Source organism: Rattus norvegicus, chromosome 14 (genome assembly GCF_036323735.1).
Source record: "Rattus norvegicus strain BN/NHsdMcwi chromosome 14, GRCr8, whole genome shotgun sequence".
NCBI lineage: Eukaryota > Metazoa > Chordata > Mammalia > Rodentia > Muridae > Rattus > Rattus norvegicus.
This window is the reverse complement of record NC_086032.1, coordinates 82,973,419-83,001,157: the sequence shown is the minus strand read 5'-3', so window position 1 is coordinate 83,001,157 and position 27,739 is coordinate 82,973,419. Positions and strand designations below refer to the sequence as shown.

General features: G+C 47.0%; 1 protein-coding gene and 1 pseudogene across 1 annotated transcript; both read right to left on the bottom strand.

Moving 5' to 3' along the window:
• Positions 1–583: 583 nt before the first annotated feature.
• On the bottom strand, positions 584–1,337 carry LOC103693132 (transcription initiation factor IIA subunit 2 pseudogene; annotated as a pseudogene).
• Positions 1,338–7,245: 5,908 nt separating this feature from the next.
• Hmgn1l3 (high mobility group nucleosome binding domain 1 like 3) lies at positions 7,246–19,583 on the bottom strand. Its single transcript, XM_008770411.3, has 2 exons — positions 19,418–19,583; positions 7,246–7,508 (listed from the first exon to the last, which is right to left on the bottom strand). Exons 1-2 carry the CDS (start codon positions 19,581–19,583, stop codon positions 7,339–7,341), a joined length of 336 nt encoding a protein of 111 aa, XP_008768633.1. The 3' UTR covers positions 7,246–7,338.
• Positions 19,584–27,739: the final 8,156 nt, after the last annotated feature.

The window sequence follows — 27,739 nt, the reverse complement described above, 5'->3', positions numbered from 1 at the left end:
GTGATTTATAGCCTTATAATTGTTATTAATTATTGTTGCCATCTTCCATGATATTCTCTCTCTCTCTCTTCCTCTCTCTCTCTCTCTCTCTCTCTCTCTCTCTCTCTCTTTCTCTCTCTCTCTGGGGCACAGTGGATAAGGACACTCACTGCCAATCTTGATGAATCTCTGGGCCCTACCTGGTGTAAAGAGGCCCTAAAAACCTTCTTCTGACTTCCATATATGCACAATGGTGTATGTACACACACACACACACACACACACACACACACACACACACACACACACACACACCTCACACACACCGTAAATAAATATGAAAATAAAGGATGTGAAACTATCTATGTAAGCTTTTGCAGGGAAGTGGGAGGCTCCATTTGCTTGAGTCTAAATTTCCATTTCCATCCTTTGCTGACTCTAAATTGGATGTCATTGCTAGTGAGATCTAGTTCCTGGAGACAGCAGATACATGGGATCTGTCTTATTTAATCCAGTCAACTAGTCTCAGTTCTTTTATTGGTGAGCTGTGAGGCCATTTACATTTAAGATTACCACTGACATTGGATTGCTAATGTTGGCTGGATTTTTTTTTTAAGTTTTAAAACGAGTTTTATTGAAGAATATTCTTAGGAAGGCAACCACTTTTGATTTGTCATTAAAAAAAAGTTACATTTCTTTATGCTGTGTACTAAAGGTCATTTAAGAGAACAGAGTCACATGCTTCTCTCTGTGGAACCCTTGGGTAGTATATATAGCACAGTGTTATTTCTGCACTGTGAGAATAAATAAAAAAAGTCTCTTCTATGTTTCTCTTCAAAAAGTGATGAAAATAATAGAAGGTGGCATAAAAAAGCCCAATTTCTCTACTCATTCCGTAGTATTGGAACTGGTATTTTTACCATCACAGGCTACAATTTTCACTTTATCCACTTTAATAAGTTCTGTCACCTCTCTGAATTCAACATCATTCAATACAAAAGTCCAAACATTATCGCAGAATCTGTATGTATTTAGAGAGCCCCTGAAATTGACTCTGTTCCTGACTCTCTGAGCCAATGCTGAATTTAGCTTTATCAAACTGAAGTAGAACTTGAAGGGCAAGCTGGGGGGTGATCTGTTGAGACTGTATGAGCTCATCAAGTCTCTCTTGAAGACTGTTCCCCAAAATTGTATTTCTGTATAACTGATATGCCATGGCTTAAAAGGAAGCGATTACTTTTTCTTCAGGCTTGCATTGATGTCCTGAGGGAAGGTGCTTCCGCCGTGGCGGTAGCAGAGCCAGGTAGGGAGCCGGCTGCGACCACCTCAGCCTCGGAAAACCGCAGCCCTGTGCCAGTGACCTGGAAGTCTGGATTTTTTTTTTTTTTTTTTTGTGTGCATGCTTGTGGGTGGCACACATGTATGTTGTGCATGCATGTGGAGACCAGAGGACACTCTTGCTTATTTCTCCAGTGCTAACTACTTCCTTTTTAGAAATGGCTCTTTTTGCTTTGTGCCTTGATTTGGCTAGACTCAGCAGCGAGCTGTCTGCGTCCATCTCTCCAATGCACATCCCGCCCGCCACACCCGTGTTCACTGGCTGATCTATTGTTCCAGCCCCACCCACTTTCCAATCCTATTAGTATTAGATCATTTCTGGTTTACTTTGCTGGGCACGATGGACTCCTTCCTAGTTCTCTTTGGATTATCGGTTCCTCTCATTCCTATTTCTATTTACTCTCATTTGTATGAGTGTGCGTGTGTGGGTGTGTGTGGGTCAGAGGACAACTTGCAGGCCTGATTCTTTCCTTGTACCATGTAAGTTCGGACTCAGGTTTACAAGCTCAGCAGTCAGTGCCTTTGCTCACTGAGATATCTCGTCTGTTGTCTCAGAATTCCAGAGATCCTGCAGAACACTTAGCATCCACAGCCATATCCACCCAGTAGGGGGTTCATGTTCAGGGCAGTGGTGTGGTTTTTTCTCCTACACTTGACAAACACCCTCTAGTAACCTTTGGGGGATATGAACTGCAGAGTCCCGGATGGGTGGGAAAACCTGCCCGGTTCAGACTGCAAAACCAGATGTGGCCAGAAGTGGAAGTCTGGTCCACAAAAACCAGAAGCTACTGAAGAGAGGGCGGCTCTGGCAGACATTGGATACTTGTCCAATACAGGTTCAACATAAGCAACAAGAAGCAGCCTTCATGTTCCCAGTGGTCTCCCACCTTCAAGGACCTAAGTGCTGAGATTAAAGATGTGTGCATCACCACTTCTTTTTCTTTTTCTAATTTGTTGCCTCTTCCTCTTCTCCTTCACAATATTTTCTCTGCTCCTCCTCTGCCTTCATTTCCCCAGATTTTCTGAATTCCTTGAGTTCATCCTTTCCTGGCTGCTTTAATTGGTCGCGCTGTGGCCTTTATTAGTTTTAGCACTCTCTGTTCTGTGGTGATTGGTGATGCTGTAGTAGTTTGTTCCCCCAAGTGGTGGTAGTGATTTAGCCCTCGAGAGCAAGCTGCTTGCTAAGATGTCCTGATGAAGTCTGAAGAGCTACCCTAACCAGCCAATGCACAAACCACAACATGGAAACCCAAGAACCATGCAAGTAGGACTCCTCTTAAAAACAAAAAAAAAAACCAAAAAAAACCCCACAACTCCTGAATTCAGAGATACTAAGATGGGTCAAAGGAATGTAAGCAGAAATGAGAAGGGACCTCAAGAGGGCTTGAAGTGGGCAGATGAATGGAGTAATCAAACCTAGGGCCTGGAGAAGGCTAGCATCACAGAGTAGAGGCAGCAAGACAGATGGAAGTCAGCAGCAAGGGGCCAGCAAGGTGACCCCTTACTGTGGGTTAAGGTACTGTCTGCCAGACTGACCACATGCATTTAAAGCCCTGAGACCCACATGGTGGAATGAGAGAACCAACTCCCACAAATCACTCTCTGACTTCCAAGACACACTGTGTGGTGCATGTGTGTGTACACACACACACAAATAAGCAAAGGTAATGTCTTAGTTACCTTTATATCGTGACCAAGGCAACTTATAAAACAAAGCATTTGATTTGGTTTACAGCTTTAGAGCTCGACAGCCTATGATGTCAGAGCAAAGGAACAGCTGAGAGCTCACATCTTGATCCACAACCATGAAGAGCAGGGAGGGGCTAATACCAAGAGCTGAGGGAAGGAGGAGGAGGAGAGAAGAGAGACAGACAGACACTGGGAATGACACAATCTTTGGAAACCTTGAAGCCTGCCCCGGTGTCTCACCAACAAGAGCACCCAAGATCAGGAGACCCCCCCCCCCCGAAATGGAGTGTGGGGACAAGACCTGGAATTTCAACCCAGTGAGGCATTTAGTAAGCCACTTCTGGTCATCCAGATATCTTTAAAATTTTCCTTTGCAGAAGTTACTGTATTTAAGTGGGACAAAGGGAGGATTATATTCAGGAGAGGCTAGCTGCATGGGCACTGAGGAAAGAAGGGCCAAAGGAAGGAAAGGATGACAGAAGACTGCAGAGATTGAATAGGAGAATAGAGGGGCTCAAAGATTACCGTCCAGTGGATACATGCCTGAATATATGGATACATACATGAACATGTGTGCACATGGAACCCAGATCAAGTGGGACATAAACTAGAAACCCCTTTTAATAATGAAGACAACATATCTTGGACTGGAGATATAGCTTTGAGGGAGAGTGCTTGACTAGCATGTGTAAGCATGGGTTCTGGGTTCCATCCCCAGCACTGTGAACAAAACACTACTGAGCATTCATGTGACAGACACCAAAACTCCACTTGTTTCAAACACATCCTCACTGAATACTCAAAACAATGAAATAGGTGATTTTACTGTAAGACCCTGACCCTCTGTCAGTGGTACTTCAAGGTGCCCCTGAGTGAGACAATGAGATGCATATTGATGCAAAGCAAGAGGTTTCTTTTCCAGTGCGTCAGTATCGACCTTCAATTAATCTCTCAAAGCAAGTGACTAGAAGGCAACTCTGAATGGCTATTACAAGCCATTTTTAATACTTTTTAGGGACACAGGTTACATCAGCAGGGTTATAGTTTCAATTTTTTTTGGTTAAGCATGTTGATCTTTAAGCATCAGTCAGTACATTCTGAGAATGTTCTATTCAAGAATGTTCCTGTGGGAGGAGAATGGAACTTTGTCTAGCCTTGACCAGAGGTGGATGGGTGTAAGGCTGGTGAAAACTCCTAGGGTCCTTCATTATAGTTCCCATTTATGGGCAAGAACTGAACTTCAGGGGTTGGGGATTTAGCTCAGTGGTAGAGCAAGGCCCTGGGTTCGGTCCCCACCTCCGAAAAAAAGAAAAGAAAAGAAAAAAAAAAAGAACTGAAGTTCAGAGCTGAATTGGGTCCAAAGATAGACACTTAGGAGCTGTCAAGATCAAGCCTAAGGCTGTCTTGGGCTGAAGTTCATCTCTCAGGGATCCCTGGCTCCTTGGTTCGTCATGGCAGGTGGAGGGCTGAGAACTGAAGCCTGGAGCACAGCTAACCCTGGATCTAGTCTCCATGATTTCCCAGTCTCAGTGGTAACACTGTGTCACCAAACCTGAACTTAAACACAGGGGTCTCTTCTATCAGGTGGCTGAAGGTCAACCATTCCGGGAGGATGGGGACTGTTGGGTTAGGGAGACATGGGTGACAGAGGTGTTTGTGCAGAAGTCAAAGGCACCATGGAAGTTCTGGTTACTGCCTTGGATCTGTTAAAGGGTTTCTGAGCATCACCACTAGGGACTCTGCAGAATACCCCTGTGCCTAAAGCCCTACCAGAAATCCATTTATTCCTTTCACTACTGCCCTCAAATGCACTTCATGCCTCAACGGACTCAGGAAAAAACTGAAACAAAACAAAATCTTGTCAGATGTCCAGCAGCCATGTTCCTTTCCATCTCCAGAATTTCTCCATGATCAGGGACAAAAGGAAGGGACCTTCCATTTACTGAGAACCTACGACAGGCAGGCTGCTTCATTTTTACCCCTGTCATTCCTCGAACCCTTGCCTGGTGTTACCTATTTATAGATGGGAAAGCACAGACAGAGCTAAAAGAGATTGCTAGCACAGTGAATGCTCCTCATATGCCAGCCCTCACCCTCAGGTCCTGAACTTCCTTTGGAGCAGAGTTTATTCTCAGCCATGGTCGGCCGAAGAAGCTGCTTTCTGAGAAATGTCCATTTGCAGCCTGCTGTTGATGTCCCCAAGTCTCTTGGTGGGACCTGTGGAGCCAGGTGATAAACAACAGCAAGGGCAGGAAGCTATCCTTCAGTCACCTGACCGCTTATCACAGCTGCCAGACACGGACAGTGGGTTCAGAACTTGATCCAGCTTGCTGGATCTATAGCAACCTGGAGAAGGGGCCAAGGTGGCTGGAATCGGAATGCAGTCTGTGGAACAGGGAACAAGGCAGCTTCCAGTTGCTAAGAGGGATTTCAAAGTTCTTAGGTTTCTGCCTCTTTCATCTACCCACCATCCCATTCACATGCTCTTTGATCTATACGTCTTGCCACCTACATATTCCCCTGTCTCCTCACTTATTCATACATCCATCTATCCACCCTTCTGCCTGCCATTCACCCATCCATACACCCATCCATCTACTCATCCATCCATCCATCCATCCATCCATCCATCCATCCATCCATCCATCCAATCATCCAATCATCCATCCATCCATCTACTCATCCATCCATCTACCCAACCATCTACTCATCCATCCATCCAATCATCCATCCATCTACCCAACCATCTACTCATCCATCCATCCATCCATCCATCCATCCATCCATCCAATCATCCATCCATCTATCCATCCATCCATCCATCCATCCATCCATCCATCCATCCATCCATCCAATCATCCATCCAATCATCCATCCATCTACCCAACCATCTACTCATCCATCCATCCAATCATCCATCCATCTACCCATCCATCTATCCATCCATCCATCCATCCATCCATCCATCCATCCATCCATCCTTCCACTCATCCATCTATGGAGAACTTTTGGGGCTGCACCTAGAAATTTGGCAGGAAATCGACATTGGGCCAGGACACAGAAGTAAGCTCAGGCAGGAATCTGATTTGGGGGTAGAACAAAGAAGTAGGCTTCAGGCAAGAATTTGACTTTGGGGCTAGGACAGGGAAGTAGGCTCAGATAGCTTGGTCTTGATAAGCCCCTAGAAACAGTGATCATGTGGACTTTGTTGCCTTGCTTGTTCCTTGACTATTTGTGTTTACTGTCTTGTCTGTTCCTTGACCTAGAACTGACCTTATTATTTGCATTTAATTAAGATGGTATAAAAGCAGACTGGAAAAAAATAAACCCTCCTCAGCCCCAGGACTGACTAGGGTCATGCTAAGGTGTTGTCTAATTCATTCATTCATTCATTCTCATTCTCTCTCTCTCTCTTTTTACTTTTACTTTTTCTTTTTCTTTTTCTTTTTTTTCTTTTTTTTTGATTCTTTTTTTTTGGAGCTGGGGACCAAACCCAGGGCCTTGCGCTTCCTAGGCAAGCGCTCTACCGCTGAGCTAAATCCCCAACCCCTCTTTTTACTTTTTCTTAACAAAGATTTTATTGGTTAAGGAGCAGAGTACTCAGACATTCCAATTCTTATCACACCTACCCAAACTCTGAAGAGTCACATTGTGTTCATGTACACAAATGAAGGAGCTATATATTGTTTTTCTCTGAACTTATTCCTGTGATGTTCCAGTCTCAAACTTGGCAGGTTCCTCTAAGTCCTCTCATAACAACCAAATGCTCATAATCATCAGTTCCATCAATTCACAATTTTATGCCACACAGAACATACTCAAAATCTCCATCTTTCACAGCGCATTATCGCAACTGTTAGGAAAACGGACTGCCATGACCACAGGCATCACAGTTCTGACAGGGCGAGGACCAAAGACTGGCTAGCTTACAAAATGTTTCTACTAGAAACACAGGACCAGATATAACAGAAAATATTCCAGACATGAATGCATGACTGAGACCCCAAACTGCCATTTAATATACTTTGTACTGTAGGATATAAAGCAACCCTCCTCTGCGGAATGTTATGGTGACTCCTGATTCAGTGTCAGCTATTTTCTGGTTGTACCAAAAAAAACCCCAAAAAACAAAAAACAAAAAACAATCAGCAAATGATTTAACCTCTTAAAGAACCATTTACACTTAAAAGATGGGATGAGGTGGGATTCCCTTACCTTTTAAAAATGTTTCTAGAGCTATTAAAAACTCTCATTTACAAAATAGTTGACAAAAATATCCCTCTGGAATGTACAGGAAGGGAGGCGGAGACCACTGACAGACATGATGGATGCTTAGTCGGACTTTGCTTCTTTCTCTTCCTCAGAGGCGGGACTCTGGTTTTCTGTCTCTCCATTTTCTGCAGGTAGATCTGTAGTTTGCTGGTCAGCCATTTCAGCCTGTTTGCCCTTCACTCCTCTCTTCCCTTTTATCTGCACTTTTTTGTCTGATGCTTTATCTTTTCCTGAAGGGGCGGGCTTGGCCGACAGCCTCTAGGAGCTGCTGCCTGGGCTCTGTCTTCACCCACCTGTGCTAACCAATAACTTTGGGCATCATGGCAGGTGCAGAATAGGAGAAGCGTGTGATGTTAGTTTTATCATGGAGCCTCACTGCCTAGCTGCCACCAAATGAACTCATCTCTTTCTTTTTTTTTTTTTTTTTGGTTCTTTTTTTTTTTTTTTTTTTCAGAGCTGGGGACCGAACCCAGGGCCTTGCGCTTCCTAGGTAAGCGCTCTACCACTGAGCTAAATCCCCAGCCCCTCATCTCTTTCTTTTTAATCCTCACCTTCTCCCTGGAGAACCCATCAACTGACTGAGCTGGCTTGGTCATCCATTCACACATCTATCCATCTATCCATCCATCCTTCCTTCCATTGGCCCACCTTACTATACAATTATCCACCAACCCACCTATCCATTCACCCATTCACCTGTCTATCCATCTGTTCATCTACTGTCTTAGGGTTTTACTGCTGTGAACAGATACCATGACCAATACATGTCTTATAAAAGACAACATTTAATTGAGGCTGGCTTACAGGTTCAGAGGTTCAATCCATCATCATCAAGGTGGGAGTGTGGCAGCATCCAAGTAGGCGTGGTGCAGGCAGAGCTGAGAGTTCAACAATTTCATCTGAAGGCTGCTAGTGGAAGACTCACTTCCAGGCATCTAGGACTAGGATCTTAAGTCCATGCCCACAGTGACACACCTATTTCAACAAGGCCACACATCCCAATAGTGCCACTCCCTGGGCCAAGCATATACAAACCATCACATTCTACTTCCTGGCTCCCATAGGCTTGTCCAAACATATGAGTCTATGGGGACCATACCTAAACATAGTATAATGAAAAATACACCTAGTCCAACTTCCAAAGCTCCCATAGTCTATAGCAGTCTCAACTATGTTAAAAGTCAAAAGTTCAAGGTCTCTTCTGAAATTCATTCAATCACTTAACTGTAATCCTCAAAGCAAGACAGGAAACCAGCTGGGCAAACTCCAAACTCTGTGTCTCCATGTCCGATGTCAGAGTGGTCTTCAGACCTCCAGCTCCTTTTTCATCTTTATTGATTGCAACAAACTTCTCCTGGCCTTGTTCCACTTCCTGTTAGCAACCCACAGCTCTGGCATCTTAAACATCTCCAGGTCTCTAAGGCAACTTCAATGTTACAGCTTCTTGTTTTAATGTCTGGGATGCACACATGATCTTCTGGGCTCCTCCAAAGGGCTGGCATCACTTCTCCAGCTCTGCCCGCTATAGCACTCTAAGCTCAGATTGATCCATTCCACTGCCACTGTTATTCTTGGTGATCAGTCCATGGTACTGGCATCTTCAATACGCTGGGGTCTTCCTATGCAACTAGGCCTCTCACAGGCTCCTTTCATGGTGCCAAGCCTCAAATGCTTTTCATGACCCCTTTAGTCCTAGGCTGTCCACTACAATGGAGGCTGTACTTTCACCAATGGCCTTCCATGACTTCTCACAGTGCCAAGCCTCAGCTATTCTTCATGCATGCAAAACCAGTACTGTAAGACCCCCACCCTCGGTCAGTGGTTGTCTTAGTCAGGGTTTCTGTTCCTGCACAAAACATCATGACCAAGAAGCAAGTTGGGGAGGAAAGGGTTTATTCAGCTTACACTTCCACATTGCTGTTCATCACCAAAGGAAAGTCAGGATTGGAACTCAAGCAGGTCAGGAAGCAGGAGCTGATGCAGAGGCCATGGAGGGATGTTACTTACTGGCTTGCTTCCCCTGGCTTGCTCAGCTTGCTTTGTTATAGAGCCCAAGACTGCCAGCACAGGGATGGCACCACCCACAATGGGTTGGGTCCTCCCCTCTTGATCACTAGTTGAGAAAATGCCTTACAGCTGGGTCTCATGGAGGCCTTTCCTTAACTGGGACTCCTTTCTCTGTGAACAACTTGTGAAAAATTGATACACAAAACCAGCCAGTACAATAGTATTTACTTCAAGATGTCCCTGAGCGAGATGCCCCTGAATGAGACATGGAGACACAGAAAAGATTGATGCAAAAGCAAGAGGTTTATTTTCAGGCACGTCAGGGTCAACCCTCAATCAGCCCCTCAAGGCGAGTGACTAGAAGGCGTCCCTGAATGGCTATTACAAGCAGCTTTTATACTTTTTAGGGGTACAGGTTACCTCAACAAGGTTACAGTTCAAACTTATTGGCTAAGCATATTGACCTTTAAATCTATTGGCTAGCAAGCATCGGGCAGTACATTCTGAGACTTTTCTACTTAAGAATGTTCCTGTGGGGGCTGGAGAGATGGCTCAGTGGTTAAGAGCACTGACTGCTCTTCCAGAGGTCCTGAGTTCAGTTCCCAGCAACCACATGGTGGCTCACAACCATCTGTGATGGGATCTGATGCCCTCTTCTGGTGTGTGAAGACAGCTACAGTGTACTCATATGAATAAAATAAATCTTAAAAAAAAAATGTTCCTGTGGGTGGAGAATGGAACTTGGCCTAGTCTTGACCTAAGGCAGGGGGTGTAAGGCTGGTGAAAGTCCCTAGGGTCCTTCATTCCCCCCTTTTCTTGTACAAGCTCCAACCTTGGAGCTACACTCAGGGGTCTCTGGTGACTAACTCACATTCTTCAGGTCCTGTCCTCACGGTCTCATACTGTTGGTGCAGGGCCATCAGCTGTACTGCTCCTATTCGCTCTTTTATGAAGGCTATAAGCTCTTTCAATACGCAGGGTCCAAAGGTCAACAATAGCAGGAGACCAATTAGGGGTCCTAACAAGGTGGATATGAGGGTGGTTAGCCAAGGGGAGGAGTTAAACCAAGACTTGAACCCGCCCTGCCTGTTCTTTCTCCCTTTCATTTGGCTAGCCCTTTTCTCTCCTTGGCCATCATCATACCCCAATTTGTACAACCTGAGTCCTCAAGTGTCTCCCTTTAGCCATCCCGTTGCTTCTCTGCCTTTCTGAGGGAATCTGATTATTATTGGGTTACAGGTGGCATTTGCACAGGGGGTATCCTAATACCTTCCGTTCCCCTGGTAGGGCCCCTCAGTTTGCAGTTTCTTTTTAATCAAGTCCCAAGAGGAGGAGGGGTTTGTAGGATTATAACTGGCGGGGTTGGGGATTTAGCTCAGTGGTAGAGCACTTGCCTAGCAAGCGCAAGGCCCTGGGTTCGGTCCCCAGCTCCGAAAAAAAAAAGAAAAAAAAAAAAAAGGATTATAACTGGCACCAGTTATAGGGTCATTGCGGTCCAGCGTCTGCTCTGCCACAGGGCTCTGGCCACTTGGGGGGCTGGACTCGAGAAGTTTGATCACACTTACCTCACTCTGCTGCTGCTAGGTGGGTGTCAGGTTGTGGAAAGCCGTGGGACGCCATTGCTGGGGTGGGGAAGTGTGGTCTGTGGTGTGGGACACAGCTGGAGCTGGCTGGGGGGGTCCCCAGACCTGCAAGGAGACACGGCCTCTAAGGAGGCCCAACTGTCAGATTCTCAGGCTCTTGGGCACCCAGCCGCTGCCAGGATGCTGAGGAAGAGCTGAGAATGGAGTTGGGGCCCTCGGGGCTGGACCTAGCCTGGGGCCAAGGGAAAAGAGGGGGCTCCAGCTGGTCCCGCCAGGGGATAGTCCTTGCTGGACGTTGGCAGTCACGACTGGAAGCACAGGGAGGTGGTCTTCAGGGGATTAGATGGAGACTCTGTATGCGAAGGCCTTCTCTGTGGCTCCGCATGGCAGATCCCGATGAAAAGAGTCAGTCCGTGGTTTTAAGGGTTTATTGTCATGGCGGAAAGTGGATGAGTAAAACCATATCCCACTTCTTAGTGTGGGCCTGAGATTAAATACCTTTTCAGGGAGGGGTGTCTGGGAAGGAAAGTTTCATTGGCTAAGCCTCCAGGCCTTTAGGTACCTCATTATAATGGAGATCTGCCTTGAGTCTACATGATCTGTGGTCACGTCCTCTACCTGTGGAGAGGCTTGGGGTCTTGCCCTTTATGTGACTGATGGCCACAAATCTATGGGGAGCTGCAGTGATGGGCCTGGTTTCTTAGGAGTCAGGAAAAATGCCTACCGTCCCTTTCAGGGTCTCCAGGGTTCAAGCCTCTTCAACTGGGAACCAGGGTGTCTTTCAGTGTCCCATAGGGGTTCCAGTAGTTGTCTCCTGTAGTCTTGCATCCCAGGCAGCAAATAAAACTGATCTGGACCCCCGCATTGGTGAACTTCTGCCAGGCTTCTGCCATCAAAAGGGCAAAGGTAAATAGGGGTCTCCCACAGGTGATCCCTCTTCAGGGAATGCACATCCTCTCTCCCCCATTCAACCAGTCCAGAGCCTTCTTTCTCCCTCATGGGTGGCGATGTCCCACGAGTCAAGTCCTGCCGCCAGCTGGCACAGGTCGAAAGTGAGGTTGGGCTACCAGGTGTTGAGGGGTTTGGAGGGCATCAGGGAGGCGACCTCATCTCCAGTTCCAGTGGAAACCACAGCCCAGGTTGGACAGACAGGCACATGGGGGCTGCTTGGGATGGGGGAAGGAATCAAAATCCAGAGGCACCACCAGGCAGACATGATCAGGGCCGAGGGATCTTGGATTTGAGTGGATTGTCCTGCTTCTGTACCAACCAGCGGGGGTCCCTGGGGAGCAGGGTGTCTGTGGGTTTCACATGGGACGAGTGCACCCAAGCCGGAATTCCATCCACGTTCAGGGCTATGTGAGTGGTTAACAGCACCAGGAAGGGTCCGTTCCACCAGGGTTCCAGCGACTGTGCCCGATGCCTCCTGATGTAGACCCAGTCACCAGGCTGGAAACGGTGTGACTCTCTGGCAGAATGCTCTCTGGCATTCTTGGAGCATAAGGCATGTAGTTGGTCCAAATCTTGTGTTGTATTGACTGAGGGCTTGGAGCCTCAAGAAGAGGTTCCCATCAGTGAGTTGGGATATCTCCAGGGAGGGCCCAGTGGACAATAAGAGAATTGGGGTACCAAACAGGATCTCAAAAGGGGTCAGGTTAAAATGGTAGGGGGTGTTCCAGGCTTGGAACAGGGCCAGAGGAAGGAACATCACCCAGTCATTGCCAGTCTCCAAGGACAATTTAGTTAAGGTCTCTTTTAGGGTTCTGTTCATTCTCTCTACCTGCCCTGAACTCTGGGGACAATACACACAATGGAGCTTCCAATTAGTCCTCAATATCTCTGTCAATCCCTGACTTACCTTAGAAACAAAAGTAGGACCGTTGTTGTCCGATCCAATTACCTTGGCCACTCCAAACCTTGGGAAAATGTCTTCTAATATCTTCTCGGTTACCACGGTAGCTGTTTCCTGCCTCAACCCATCCAGAGAAATTAACTATAACAGTAGAAGGTATTTGTAACCATATTTTCCTGACTAAACTTCTGTAAAATCGACCTTCCAATAAACCCCAGGCTGCACTTCCCTAGGTCTCTTGCCCTGTTTGCTCTTGGCTGCATAAGCATTCACTTGCTGACAAACCTTACACTGTTCTACTGTCTCTCTGGCTAAAAACCTAAGGTCCATTTCATACACCTTGACTGCTTGGTCAAGGTACCTGCTTGATGAGCTTCCTAACCCCCAAATGAGTCCATTTGTGCATTTGGCCAAGTGAGTCTTTTGTTTGTTCTCTGGGGAGTATAGTTTTCCCCTCTTGAGTGTGCCATTGTCCTGGCCTTCTCTTCTGCTGTATATTCTAAGTGAGGCCATCCCTTAGTCCAATCCCAGTTCCCAGCGGTGTCTCTTGCAGGCCCATAACCAGGATAGACCCTGCCTAGCCACTTCTAGAGCCACTTGATCTGCCTGGTTATTGTCCTGGGCCACCGAGTGTCTTCTGATGTCCAGGGCAATGAATAATACTCACAGTTGCTGGCCTCATTGGGGCATCCAAGAGATCCAAGATTTCCTGCTTGTTTTTTATTTCTTTTCCCTCGGATGTGAGCAGTCCCCTCTCTTGGTATACAGTCCCGTGGACGTGGGCTGTGGCAAAGGCATACCTGCTATCTGTGTAGATATTCATTTTCTTACTGTACCCAAGTTCCAAGGCTTTGGTGAGGGCAATTAGCTCCTCAGTCGTGAAGAGCATTCTCAGGAGTTGTTGGATGTCATCCCAGCTGGGCTGAGGAGTAAATAAACAGTCTCAAAGAGATTAACCAGTCCCTTGGGGTTATCTGAAAAGGGGAGGTACTGGGCCTTCCATCTATACAAATGGCCGAAGAGAAAGGCCAATATGGCATGGCCTGATCGCTGTCCTCATCTACGGGCCTGTAGGCTGGGTGAAGTGTTGTATTGGGTGAAGTGGCCTTTTTGCTCCAGGTCCCCATTGCGGGTCCTTGTTCCATGGGTCCCTCCCCACCCTCCCCACTTGCCGGAGGAAGGATGGGTAAAGGGACCCTGGTCGAGGGTTCAAGGGAGATCCTTGAGGTTGGGCCGTGGAAACCGGGGCCATGGTAAAGGGATAAGAGGGTGGAGGATCCAACAGCAGCAGATCCGCTGTGGAAGGGTCCTGGAGGATGTTCTTTACAGACTTGTTGGTCTCTCTGGGGTTCTTCTCCTTCATGGCCAGGACCTTCGAGAGTCTTGGAGACAAAAAAGCTTTTACCCAAATGGGGGTTGGGGGAGAGGCTCTCCACTAGAGCCTTCCAGGTAACTATATAGGGCACTTGGTCTGGGTGCCCAGGAGATCCTGGTCTAAAGACTCTTTCCTTTACTGCTTTGATCACCTGCAAATCAAAGGTCCCTACAGGTGGCCACCCTACTCTGAAGGTGGGCCTCTCGACTCCCTCTGATGGTGACTGAAGCGTCCTCCATACTGATATTCACCTCTGAAACCTCTTGGGCCAGGTCAGCACAGTTCAAATTACTCCCAGCAACAAAGTCTTCCATATTCCTACCAGGATGACCCATTAAGCTCCATTTAAAGCATTCCACTCCTTTCCAAATCCAAAGTCCCAAAATCCACGTTCTTCCAAACAAAAGCATGGTCAGGCCTATCACAGCAATACCCCGGTCCCTTGTACCAACTTCTGTCTTAGGGTTTTATTGCTATGAACAGACACCATGACCAAGGCAACTCTTATAAGGACAACATTTAATTGGGGTTGGCTCACAGGTTCACAGGTTCAGTCTATTATCATCAAGGTGGGAACATGGCAGCATCCAGGCAGGCATGGTCCAGGAGGAGCTGAGAGTTCTACATCTTCATCTGAAGGCTGCTGGCAGAATACTGACTTCCAGGCAGCTAGGATGAGGGTCTTAAAGCCCACACCCACAGTGACACACCTTCTTATCGTGCTACTTCTTGGGCCGAGCTTATACAAACCATCACATCCACCTTCCAATATATCCATCCACTCATATACCTATCCATCCATATATGTCAACCTTCAACACAAAGGACAGAGGTAGAGGGATTTGATTTTACGTTTGCCGTGACACTTTTTCTGATCTGTGTATGCAAATGAGGTGGCCTGCAGCTTGGGTGTGTCTCTATCCTAATACGTTCTGATCTTGGGAAAGTGATCTCTCCACTGAGAAAATGGGACACAGAGGAGGCCATTCTGCTCTCTTGTGCATTCCTGTTTAATTTCTGTTAAGAGTTTAAAGACAGGCTGGGAGTTGGGGGTTGACTTGCCAAGCTCAGAAAAGGTGTGGATTTGAGAATGCATCCTGATGCTGCCACTCACTTGTAAAGTAGGAATACGGTCACTGGCCCTCCTTGTCCCTCAGAATTGTAAGGAGGACTCCACACAGTAAATGATGGTGAAGAATGTCTTGAGAAAAGAGGTCATAAGCTAGAATACTTGAGACCCAAGGGCCCAGGCTCTAGCTCAGGACAGATCCTGTAATGACCACCAGGGGGCAGCACACTCACCCTAAATGCTTCTTTCTATGGTAGCTAGGCTCTGCAGGAGGCACCGTTCCTGCTGTGTGCAGGGGTCTGGACTTGTGGTAGGGGCCAAATCACTTAGTTTCCTGGGTCCTCAAGTAGGAATAGGAGACAGATATGTCCTAGGCAAGCCCTCCTTTTTTTACATTTTTATAGTTTAATGTGTGTATGAAATGGTGTGGGTGTGCAGGGGAGTGGGGAAGTTGTGGATGCTGGTTCTCACCTTCCACCACATGGGTCTTGAGGATCAAATTCAGGTCACCTGTCAGACTTGCCAGCAAGCTTCTTTACCGACTGAGCCATCTCACAGCCCCTCCTTTCCTTCCTTTTGAGACAGGGTCTCATGTGGTCCAGGATGGCCTCGGCTTCCTCAAGTAGCGAAACTTTTTTTTTTTTTTTAAATTTATTTATTTTGGTTACATGAGTACACTGTAGCTATCTTCAGACACACCAGAAGAGGGCATCGGATCCAATTACAGATGGTTGTGAGCCACCATGTGGTTGCTGGGATTTGAACTCAGGACCTCTGGAAGAGCAGTCAGTGCTCTTAACCACTGAGCCATCTCTCCAGCCCGTAGCGAAACTTTTTGAACGCTTGCTCCTCCTGCCTCCACCTATGGAGTGACAGGATGACAAGTGTGTGTCACCACACCCAGTTGATGTGGTGCTAAGGGTCAAACCTAATGCTTCATGCACGATAGGCACTCAACATTCTGATGGGACTCCGGCCCAGCCCGTGGCCAGCACTTAGTTGACGAGACAGTGTTACACGGCCTTATAGTTCACAGCCTGGTCCAGCTGTTGACTTTGGAAGTCAGCGGTCCTGTAAGCACAGGACCCACGGCCAGGACAGAATGTGGCTTGGGGACCTGCTGCCCTTGGAGCAACTGCTCCACTCCTTGCCATTCCCACAAGCAACCTAGAGACTGGGAGGCTGGCCTGGCTCCCTTTATTCCCCCCGGCCCGAGCCGGGGGCAGCAGACACCGTCCTGGCAGGCAGAAACCCCGACCTTACACCAGCACGTGGGTTTTACTTTATAACGTCACAGAGTGATTTTGGGTGGGAGTTCTTGAGCTGCTCTGCCCACCCAGAGTGTTCCTAAAGTTTCCATGACAGAGTCTGTGAGTCAAATGAACATTCCACGCTCATAAAATTTTGGGTGGTTATCCAAAGTGCTTCACTGTGGGAGCAGAGAATTCAGGCTCCAGGCAGCCACAGACCATCTATGTCCCCTCGGAGGAGCAGCCCCTCTCTGGGGAAACAGATGCTTAACATGGGTGTGTAGACCGTTCCTGCATTCTCTTCTGTCTGCCAAGGAGGATGTCGGTGAGATCAGTCACATGATGGTAAGAGGCCAGGTGCTGACAGTGCTTGTGAAGCCCAGTGGTGGCTTTCAAGGGACACTCTGCAGAGGAAACGTTGCTGGTCATTTCCATCACGGAGGCTGACTATAACAGCTAGAGCGTTGCTGAGGGGATGGCCCTCTAGGCTATGAGATCGCTGTCTCCTCTTGGATCACTAAGAAAGTGTGCAGCTTGCTGGTTTTCACACACAGCAAACTTTACCTTTAATAGCCTCGGTCTGTGCACCGCTTCTGCACTTCTCTGTCGATGCAGCTATACCTGGCACGGCAGGGACAACTCAGGGCACCCTTCCCCGCTTTTTATCTTTATTGTTTGAGATAGGCCATCCTGGATCTCCTTACATAGACCAGGCAGGCCTCTGCCTGCTGACTGCTGAGATTAAAAAGTGCACCACCAGGCCTGGATCTCTAGTGAGACCTAGCAGCAGTCTTCTTCTTCTTCTTTTTTTTTAATGATTTATTTTATGTATATGAGTACACTGTAGCTGTCTTCTGACACACCAGAAGATCCCATTAAGGATGGTTGTGAGCCACCATGTGGTTGCTGGGAATCAAACTCAGGACCTCTGGAAGGGCAGTCAGTGCTCTTAACCACTAAGCCACCTCTCCAGCCCCCAGTCTTCTTTTTTTAATTTCACAGAAAATTCCTCCTGGAAGAACGGTTAAAAATCGGGTCCTAATGAAGCCAGCTAGCTCAAATTGGATGAGTCAAGATTATGAAGAGGGTCAGAGACTACTCAACAAATCTAAGCTCTGTTCTTCACTCTGGCGGGAAGGCAGAGTAGCCGCCTCAGACATCTTCATTTACTCCATTCAGTTCTTCTACCTAGGAGCTAAGAATGATGATGTGATGAGAGGCTACATATGTGTATGTGCATGTGCGCGTGCGCGCGCGCGCGCGTGTGTGTGTGTGTGTGTGTATGTATGTGTATGTGTGTGAATGTGAGTCTGGGTGTATGTGTGTGTCTGTGTGTGTGTGAGAGAGAGAGATGTGTGTGTCTGTGTGTGTATGAGTGTGTGTGTCTGTGTGTGAGTGTGTGTTTGTGTGTGTCTGTCTGTGTGTGTGAGAGAGAGGGGGGAGGGAGAGAAAAAGAGAGATGTGTGTGTGTGTGTGTGAGGGGGGAGGGAGAGAGAGAAAGAGATGTGTGTGTGTATGAGAGAGAGGGAGAGAGGGAGAGGGAGAGGGAGAGGGAGAGGGAGAGAGAGAGAGAGAGAGAGAGAGAGAGAGAGAGAGAGAGAGGCTCATACTGATATCTCAGATGGCCAGAACTTTCCTGGTAGCCCAGGAATGCCTCAAACACAAAGCAATCCTCCTGTGTCAGCTCCCTGAGTACTCAGATTGAATGAGTGAACCTCCATCCTGACTTACAACATAAGGTTTTAGAAATCTAGCCAAGAAAAGTATCAAAATTCACGGAAAGTGCCAACCCACCGACTTCCAAGGTCTTCATTATGAAGTAAGCAGGGGTGCGTGGTGGTGACACTTGTAAGCCCAGCATTCAGTAGACTGAGTATGGAGGGAAGTAAAGCCAGCGTGGACTATATAGCAAGTTCTAGGTTAGCTCAGGCTAAGTAGAAAGTGGGGGGAGGGGAGAGACAGACAGAGAGCCCGGGGTGCAGGTGGGGCATTGGGGTCACAACATTGGTGTCAACAGAGAAACACTGCAGTCACTAAGCCCCAGTCTCTTCCAGGGGCTGCCACAGTGCACTAGGTCAGGTCACCAGGATGGGAAGGATGAAACCAGAGAAGTCACTGTACATCTTGCCAGCCACACACAGTAGAGTAAGACCGCTCAGCTCATGGTCGGGGGTGGGGGAGGAGGATACACAGAAAGGGTGTCACCATGCTGCTTTAGGGGCATACCTTCAGTGTCCCAAAGGCCTTCCTAACCTTTTAAAGATTTCGGCACCTCCCAACTACACCTCTATCTGTGGGCCAATCTTTTACAACACAACGGGTTTGATGGGTCCTTGAGACCCTGCTCTGGGCATTCCTTGGCCCTTTATGAGATGTGGAGGCAGGAGATTGGAACGGAGACCTACCCTGGCAACAAGGTCCCTCACAATTGCCTCTGGAATAAAGGAAATGGTTTCCAGAAATCAAAACCTGCAATCAAATATCATGCCCTGTTGGGGCCGTTTCTCAAAGGGCCTGTTCTATTTTGCCTGCCTTATGGTCAATTCTCCATAGACTTTAGCCATACCCCTGACTTGTAGGTAGTAGATTTCCAGTAAGGCAGTGTTTTCCGGATGCTCATCTATGACCGAGTGAGGCTGGAGGGGACAGTTCAGTTGTCAACAGCCCGGGCTACTCTTCCAGAGCCCTGGAGTTTGGTTCTCAGCACCCAAGTCTATCTGGTGGGTCACAACGACATACAATTCCAGCTCCAGGGGACCCAATTCCTCTGATTTGCATGCACACTGCATTTGTGCACACATGCGCGTGCGCGCGCGGGCACACACACACACACACACACACACACACACACACACAAATAATTTAGTATTGCCAAATTAAAAATACGTATCAGATATTGATGTAGCTATTGAAGGTCATCAGTGCACAAAGGGGACTCAAACTCTTTGCTACTGTGGAGTTTACTGGGCACTGCCTGGGAAATGAATCAGGGCAAACCCTTGCCTGTTTTCCAGGGTCCTGCAGCCAAAGGCTCTAGGTGCTCTAAAGAGCGCCTGCGCACCACTCGCTCCTGCTCCCGCCAACCCCACTGGCTGCAGCGAACACTCTCGCTGCCTGTTGCCGCGCTAGGGAACTTGGTGTATCTGATGTGTGGGGGCTCTGCAGCCATCTGTGTAGAAGATTCTGAGTAGGAATCCCAGCTCTGACTTGTATGAAAAATTTTTACCCCTCAAAGCTTCGTCTTCCCCTGGAAGTTGAGAATAATTACAGTGTAATTACTCGTCAGCATCCACAACATTTGGTTCCCTTGACATAAAAATCCACGGACGCGCAAATCCCTAATAAAGAAATGTCATTGGAGAAGATGAGTTACGTAGGTCCTTGCGTGTGTATTTCTGGAGAAATCAAACTCAGGGCTCAAGCACCATCAAGGATTCTGCCTCTGAGTTCTACCTACAAGCCCTCCTGTGTGCTTTAAATCCTCTTTGGATGACTATGAAACTCAGTGCAGTGTAAGTGCCATGTGAACGCTTGCTACAAGCATTGTGTATAAAAAAAATTCTGATTTTTTTCAGTGTTGGAGCTTAACCAAATATTATTTAATAGTTCTTTCTTTCTTTTAAAAAATTGTAATGATTTATTTCTATTTTCTGTGCATTGGTATTTTTCCAGCATGTGTTTTTGTGTGAGGGATGTCAGATCCCCTGGACCTGAAGTTACAGCCAGTTGCGAGCTGCAATATGGGTGCTAAGAATCGAACCTGGGAACTCCAGAAGAGCAGCCAGTACTTTTAGCCACTGAGGTATCTCTCCAGCTCCTATTTCATTGTTTTAAATTAATCTACTTTTGCGTGTGCATGCTGTGTGAGCCTACGCAGATGCCCAGGCTGGGAGAGAAGCTAGAGCTGCGGGTGTTTGAGAGACAGCCAGCTCCTGCTGGTTGCTATGGTTGAACAGTGCGCGCTCCCAACTGTGGCGCCATCTCTAGCGGCGCAAATTTTCCAAAGCATTCTCAATCTGCAGTTGGTCGAATCCGCGGACGATTCCTCGGAGTCATTGAACACTAAGATGTATCCTTATTTCCTAAGGTCTTGGGCTCCCCTAAGTCAGGGATGTCCTGGGAAGCAGTCACGGATTCCTGGAATTCAAGCTAAGCTTTTCTCAAGGCATTCTCCTAGCAGATGGCATAGATTCCACAAAGCTCAACAGCCACAAGAAAGAATCATGCGCCCCGCCCCCCACAAAGGGCAATAAGCAGATATGGCGGAGAGTGAGCGAACCACAGTCCTCATGCCCCTCCCCCTACAGGTTAACTCCTAAGAATCCTCGGCTCAAGGAGCTTCTTGATTTTCCACCTTGAAACATTCCAAAAATTATTTATTTGTTTAATGTTTTGTCTGCATGAAAGTCATGTACCACACGCGTGCCTGCTGCTACTCATGGAAGCCAGGAGAGGGATCAGATCTGCTGGAACTGAAGTAACAGGTAGTTGTGAGCCACTGAACTGCATGGGCCTTTGTGAGAGCACCCAAAGCTCTTATGCTCTTAACCACGGAGCCACCTCTGCCCCACTTCCTCTCAGGACTGTTGATCTCATGCTGTTCACGTGTCAGGAGAGGGAAGGTGGGATCTTTCTTTGGGAAAATGGCACCCACCATGTATAGCTGGTTGCTCTTGGCAGCCGGCGAACGATCATGTCCAAGGTTTTTTTTTTTTTTCTTCCTCCTCTGCTACTTCAGAGACTCCAGGCTCCACTCAGGACTGTTTCCCTAGGAAGCCTTGCAAACAAACCCATGGCTTCTAGCACTGTACACGTAGGCTGTTACAGTCTTGCAGCCTATAGTCAGGAAACTTAGTTGATCAAAGCATGGTATTGGATTCGAGCGCTTTTGATGGAATATAAAAACTTACAGGATGTAATCCCAGTTGACCATAGCCACCATCGTTATCATAATCCTACATCTGGTATGGTTAAAACAAAGGCATATGGACAGGTGATCACCCCAGGGGGTTGGGACAAAAATTCCCTTAAATACCTAAAAGCCTAGCACAGGCGCATGTGCCTATAGTCCCAGCTACTCACCAGGCTGAAGCAGGATTGTTGCTTCGGTGTCTGAGGCGATCCTGAAATCCTGTCTCTTAAGTATACAAATGAGGATTATTATAGCTGAATCAGAAATGTCCCATACCCCTTAGTCTGAAGTGAGTTACTGTGGTCCCCTCCTGACGCTCGTAGAGGCTGTGGGGCATGTAGGAGGTGGGGCTGGTTGTGGCAGTAAGTCATTAGGGATATCACCAGCTACCTGGACATCCTTTGTGATGCTCAGAAACTATGACTGGGGGAGGAAGCTCTTCAAGTGCTGACCTGTGGTAGCCTTTCCTTTCCTTAGGGGTCAGCAGCAGCAGCAAGCAGCAGTGACAGGCAGATGGGAGCAGGGGATGCCCTAGAGTCCGTATCCCTCTGCTATTGGGCCCTTAGCCCTATGAGTTTTATAGTTCTATGGAGAGCTGGGAAGTTGGGACTTCGCAGATCTAGTCATGGTAGTTATAGCAACTCTCGGGCACCAGGATTCCTCAGACCTTGATGACAGCCAGCGATATACCTCTGAGACAGCCCTACAAAGTCAGGATTCATTGGCCTTCAGCACTGGTCAGTGTTAACTGCTCTTTGCCCAGCGTGTGGGCCCCTTGGCCTTGAACGTTCAATAGCTCTCTGGAACGCTGCCAGTGACCAGGGCTCCTCGTAGCTTTAATCTTTCTTCAGTTTTGTCTCTATGCCTTCCTTTGCCACGTCCCTCCTGTCCAACTGCTTAGTCTTCAGCCACCAGACAGTTAAGTGGCCGCCTTGCCCCTCGGCTGCCAACTGCTCAGCTGCCCTCGCCGCTTCTGCAGTTGCCAGCTGCTGCTTTCTCTGTGGCTACAAGCGTGCAAGAAAAGACCATCTGAGAGCAGCTCTTTATTGGCCCTAACAGTGCAGCATTAGAGGGGACCTCTTCCAGCTGACTCACTGAATGAGTGAGTGTCGGTGTTGGGACCAGTCCCAGCTTGCCTCTTAGTACCAGTCTCAGTTATTTGTCTGCTGGGCCACCAAGCTACCCTGCACTCTGTTCCTCTAGGTGGAAATAGTTTCGGAGTCGTCTAGAATTGGTTTGAGTCTAGTGACAACAAAAGGCTGCTACATGTGGGTTTACACACACACACGCACACACACGCACACACACGCACACACACGCACATACATACATTCATATATATACACACACGCACACATGCACATACATATACACATGCACATATACATACGCACATACAGACATACCCACATACCCACACGCGCACACACACACACACATATATATATATACATATGCACACATACCCACATGCACACACACATACACACATGCACGCATACATTCAAGGCTGTACCTTTAGGATGGGCATTGGTAGAGTCTTCAAGATGCTTGGCATTGGCATAAGGCTGGCGGCCTGTTTGACCGACCTTTCAGTAGAGGCAGCCAAGATAGCAAGACCGAGTCCTACAGCGGATAATTAGCAAGTCAAATTTCCCCACTGATGTGTTTGTAAAAAGATAAAGAGAGGATATTCATGGGGAGGAGGCTTAAGAGGGTAGCAGGGCAGAGAGAAAGAGAGAGAGAGAGAGAGAGAGAGAGAGAGAGAGAGAGAGAGAGAGAGAGAGAGAAAGAAGAAGAAGAAGAAGAAGAAGAAGAAGAAGAAGAAGAAGAAGAAGAAGAAGAAGAAGAAGAAGAAGAAGAAGAAGAAGAAGAAGAGTGGAAGTCTAGAGAAGGAGAGGAGTAAAGGCTGGCCATGGGCACTTGCAGGGAAGGGGGGAAGGGAATGGGGAGAGAAGGGACAAAGTGGGAAGAGGGGAAAATCGAGAGAGAACAAGAGCAAGAGAGTGAGGAGGGGGCGAGCAACCCCTTTTACAGTGTCAGGCATACCTGGCTGTTGCCAGGTAACTGTGGGGGTGGAGCTTAGACAGAATGTTAACACTCATTACCTGTCATCTTTGCTTATTCACAAGAAAATGAATGTTAGAAGTGCTTACAAAGTTGGGGATTTAGCTCAGTGGTAGAGCGCTTGCCTAGGAAGCGCAAGGCCCTGGGTTCAGTCCCCAGCTCCGAAAAAAAAAAAGAACCAAAAAAAAAAAAAAAAAAAAAAAAAAAAAAGAAGTGCTTACAAGTATGAGTTTAGGGAACTTAACACGGAGTGAATTTAAAAAAGATATTCTTTAGTTCCAGGGAGAGCTGGGCTCCTTTAGCTCCCTTGAAGATGGTCCTTTGAGGGTCCTAGCTAGACCCTGGCTCTGGATGCTCCCTGCTTTCTGGTCTACCACCATGTAAGCAGCCTCCTGCCCCTCCTGCTACCCCTGCTCTGCTCTGCTTCCTCCCACGATGGACTGTGAGCCGAATAAACCTTTCCTCTCCTACTGTGTCCCTGCGGAGCGTTCTCCTGTGACAACACAACCAGTACATTAACCAACTAGTTTAAGCAGTCCATTGTAATGTGTGCACTATGTACAGACATTGAAGTGTATGGATTCTGTATCACAAGGAACTATCCCCCTCCATTCTGAGGCCACTGTGTCACCTGTCCCAAGGCCTCTTCCTAGGTCAGTCCTAAGGCGTTCAAAGTCTTGATAAGTTGCGTGGCAAGCGTCACTACGCACGCCTTTTGGTACATCATGTAGGCAGCATCACAGACTCGCGGGAGCCTATGATCTTCCCATGAATTTCAAGCCGGTGACTTTGAGATTTTCAAGTTTCAAAGTAGAAATCAAAGCATTTGACAAGTATCTATGTTTGTCTCCCATCTTCCTTGAGACCCACCCTCCACTGAAATGAAAATACAGAAAAATGTAAACCCTGAGCACTCCCAGGCAAGGGGAACTACCAAAGGCTGTAGGCTACGAGGCTACACGTTTGGACAGGAAGCTAACGGGATTTCATGACTGTTTTGTTGGGGCTCATTTTTTTATGTGTTGAGATGAATTTTGCTATGTAGCTCTTGTTGGCATGGTACTATGTAGCTAGCCCAGGCTGGCCAAAAACTTACAACAATCCTCCTGCCTCAGCCTCCAAAGTGCTAGGAGTACAGGCACAGGCCACCGCACCTGACAGACTTTACTAGCCTGTGATTTGATATGCATGATACTTCCTTCCCGGTGTTCTATTACTTAATAAAATTTCAGAGATACTCACTCTGTTTATGGAGAGAGACGTTTCCTTTGGGTCTAGCATCAGGTAGATCCGTGCCTGGTGGCCCGTGTCAAGGTGGCATTTCATGGTAGTAGTGGCTTGGTGGAGCAAAGTCACTAACTTTATAGTGGTTGAAGAGTTAAATGGGTGGATTTCCATTACCTGTTCAAGGGAATTTCCCTAGTAACGCAAACCTTCCCCTAGGCTTAGAGATTCCACTGCCTCCTATGAACACCAAACTGAGGAACAGCCTAAATCATACAGACCCTTGCTGTAGCTCCATAAACAAGGTGTAGACTTATTCTTTTGTCATAGATATATGTATAGATACATGTACATATATGTGTATGCATATAGTCACATAGTGTAAATATACACATAAACAATACACATATATGTGTATTTACATACATATATATGTTTATAAATATATGTGTTTATCACCTACACTCACATCATATATAGTTCATATATGTATATGTGTGTATATATATAATACACATCCATACATATGAAGTAAGAACTTCTGGTTTCTTTGAAGTCAGTTATGTCAAATGATGTTTTGTTGGGGCACGTGGGTGAAAGGATGGATATTTTGCTATATATATAGCAAACACTTGAAAGGACTCAGGATGTTTAGGAAGAATATACATATGACCTACAGACAGTGGGAGCTTGAACACTGGCTCTCTTTGCTCCACCTCGCTCTTCTTCCCTGATGATGTGCAGCTGAGGACACGCATGGATTGGGTAGCCTTGCATTGCATTGCTATGACTTCCTAGAGATAAACTCACCACAGAACATCCTGCGGCTTCTTCCCACTTCCTCAGACTCAGGCCGGTTAGCGAACCTCTCCATTTCCTCTGGACTGAGCTGCTCTTGTCGATTCGTGTGTGGTGTCTCCTGAGTGGACTGAATGCAGTTGCTGGTTTGTGTTTGGTGTTTGCAACTGAACTGGACTGAGAACACCAGAGATTGGAGTTACCTCAAAGAACTATTTCTAAACAGGTCCACCTCCTCCGTATCCTAATAACCTTTCTTTTCCACTACCTGGGTGGTAGATTAGAGGGGAGGTTGAACCATTATTGAAGTAGGCTGTAAGGATCATACGCCTACATACATGTATATTTTTCCTACTGGGAATACGATCAGCACAGACTCACAACCTAAACTGGGAATATGTCTTCCAGCCTGTCGTCTGCCTTTTTCTACACAAACATGTAAAATACAGGTGATATTTCTTTCCTCAGGCAAAAATACTGAAATACTTTTCTTTTAAAATATTTCTAAACTTTATTATTTTTGTGGTATATGTGCATGTGTGGATTTCTTGCCTACACATATGTCTGTGCAGCTCATGAGTGCCTGGTGCCTGTGGAGGCTAGATGAGGCATCAGATCCCTTTGAATTGGGGTTACAGAAGGTCGTGAGCTGCTGTGTGGCTGCTGGGAATGGAAACCTGGGTCCTTTTGAAGCTTAGCCTATACTCTTTTTTTTTTTTTTTTTTTTTGGTTCTTTTTTTCGGAGCTGGGGACGGAACCCAGGGCCTTGCGCTTCCTAGGTAAGCGCTCTACCACTGAGCTAAATCCCCAGCCCCCTATACTCTTAACCAATGAGCCATCTCTCCAGCCCCATAAAATACTTTTCTAAAGAAATTGAATTATGAGTTGAGATAGTTCAGTAGGTAAAGTACACAAAGATTTGAGTTTGATTCCCAGAACTCATGTAAAGAGAACATGTGATGGCCTGTACTTGCAATTCTAGCCCCTGGGAGGTGGACACAGGTCGACCCCTGTGGCTAGTCAGCCTGTTCTACTCGACAGGTTCCAGGTCATTTAGAGGCTCTGTCTCAAAAAATGGTAGGTTTGGCTCCTATATGCAGGTGTACACATGTGCACTTGCACATATGTACATACACACACAGAAGGAAAAAGGATGCATGCTGGTATACATCTGTAATATCAGCACTAAGAGCAGGGGAGATGTGACAGGGACAGGAGAATCCCCAGGAGAGAAGTGACAGAGACAGGAAAATCCCCAGGGGAGATGTGATAGACACAGGAGAGTCCCCAGAAGCTTGCCAGCCAGCAAGTGTAGCATATGCCATGGAAAAACAACAAAGAAAGCCAGTCTCAAACAAGGCTGAAGGCCCAAGTGCCCCCGGCCATGGCATGTGTGTAACTGCATTTACACGGGTGGCTGCATATACATACATCGTACACACATGCATACACACAAATTAAATAATAATCATCATCCAGTCATCTAACAGAAAAGAGGAACCCAGGGAGCAGACGAACGGACAACTTTGGGCTGGATAGATGCTTCAGGAAGCGAAATTGCATACCTGACAGCCAACCAGAGTTCAAGCCCCAGAACCCACGAGAAGGCCAGGCGTGATGCTATGTGTCTGTATCCAAGATGGAAGGCAGAGACTGGGGAGTTGTCCGGGACCTTTGGGATAGTGAGCATGTTTCCCTATCTTTGTTTGCATTATGATTTAATCTAATTGCACACACATACAAAAAAATCCCCGAAACCACAACTCCTCCAGATTTCTAAGAGAAAGGGTTTGCATGCTTTCATGTTCAACTGTGCATCATTATGATTAACCATAGTGTGGATTTTACCTCATGATGGATCAATCTGGAATCCCATGCAACACCTCAGGTTATAAAATGAAATTAATTTTAAAACTTGTGAATGTTTTCATGCTGAAGCTCAACGCCACTTTTTATGGGCAACTTAAAGAGTTACAATGTACCACACTGGTGCTTACTTTAAAATGTTAGTCATGGTTGGGGATTTAGCTCAGTGGTAGAGCGCTTGCCTAGGAAGCGCAAGGCCCTGGGTTCGGTCCCCAGCTCCGGAAAAAAAAGAACCAAAAAAAAAAAAAAATGTTAGTCATTAACTGCCATGGTCCTGAACTGACTTCAATGCCTAGAAAATGACTGACTAACTCTCCTAGGTGACAAGCAAAGGGGGGAAAATTCCTTCGCTGATACAGTGCCTCTCGGTTGTGTTTCTTACAAAGAACAAATGGGGTAACCAACTCCTTTCCCGGGGATATGTACAATGGCAACCGTGGGTTTGCTCAACTGACTGC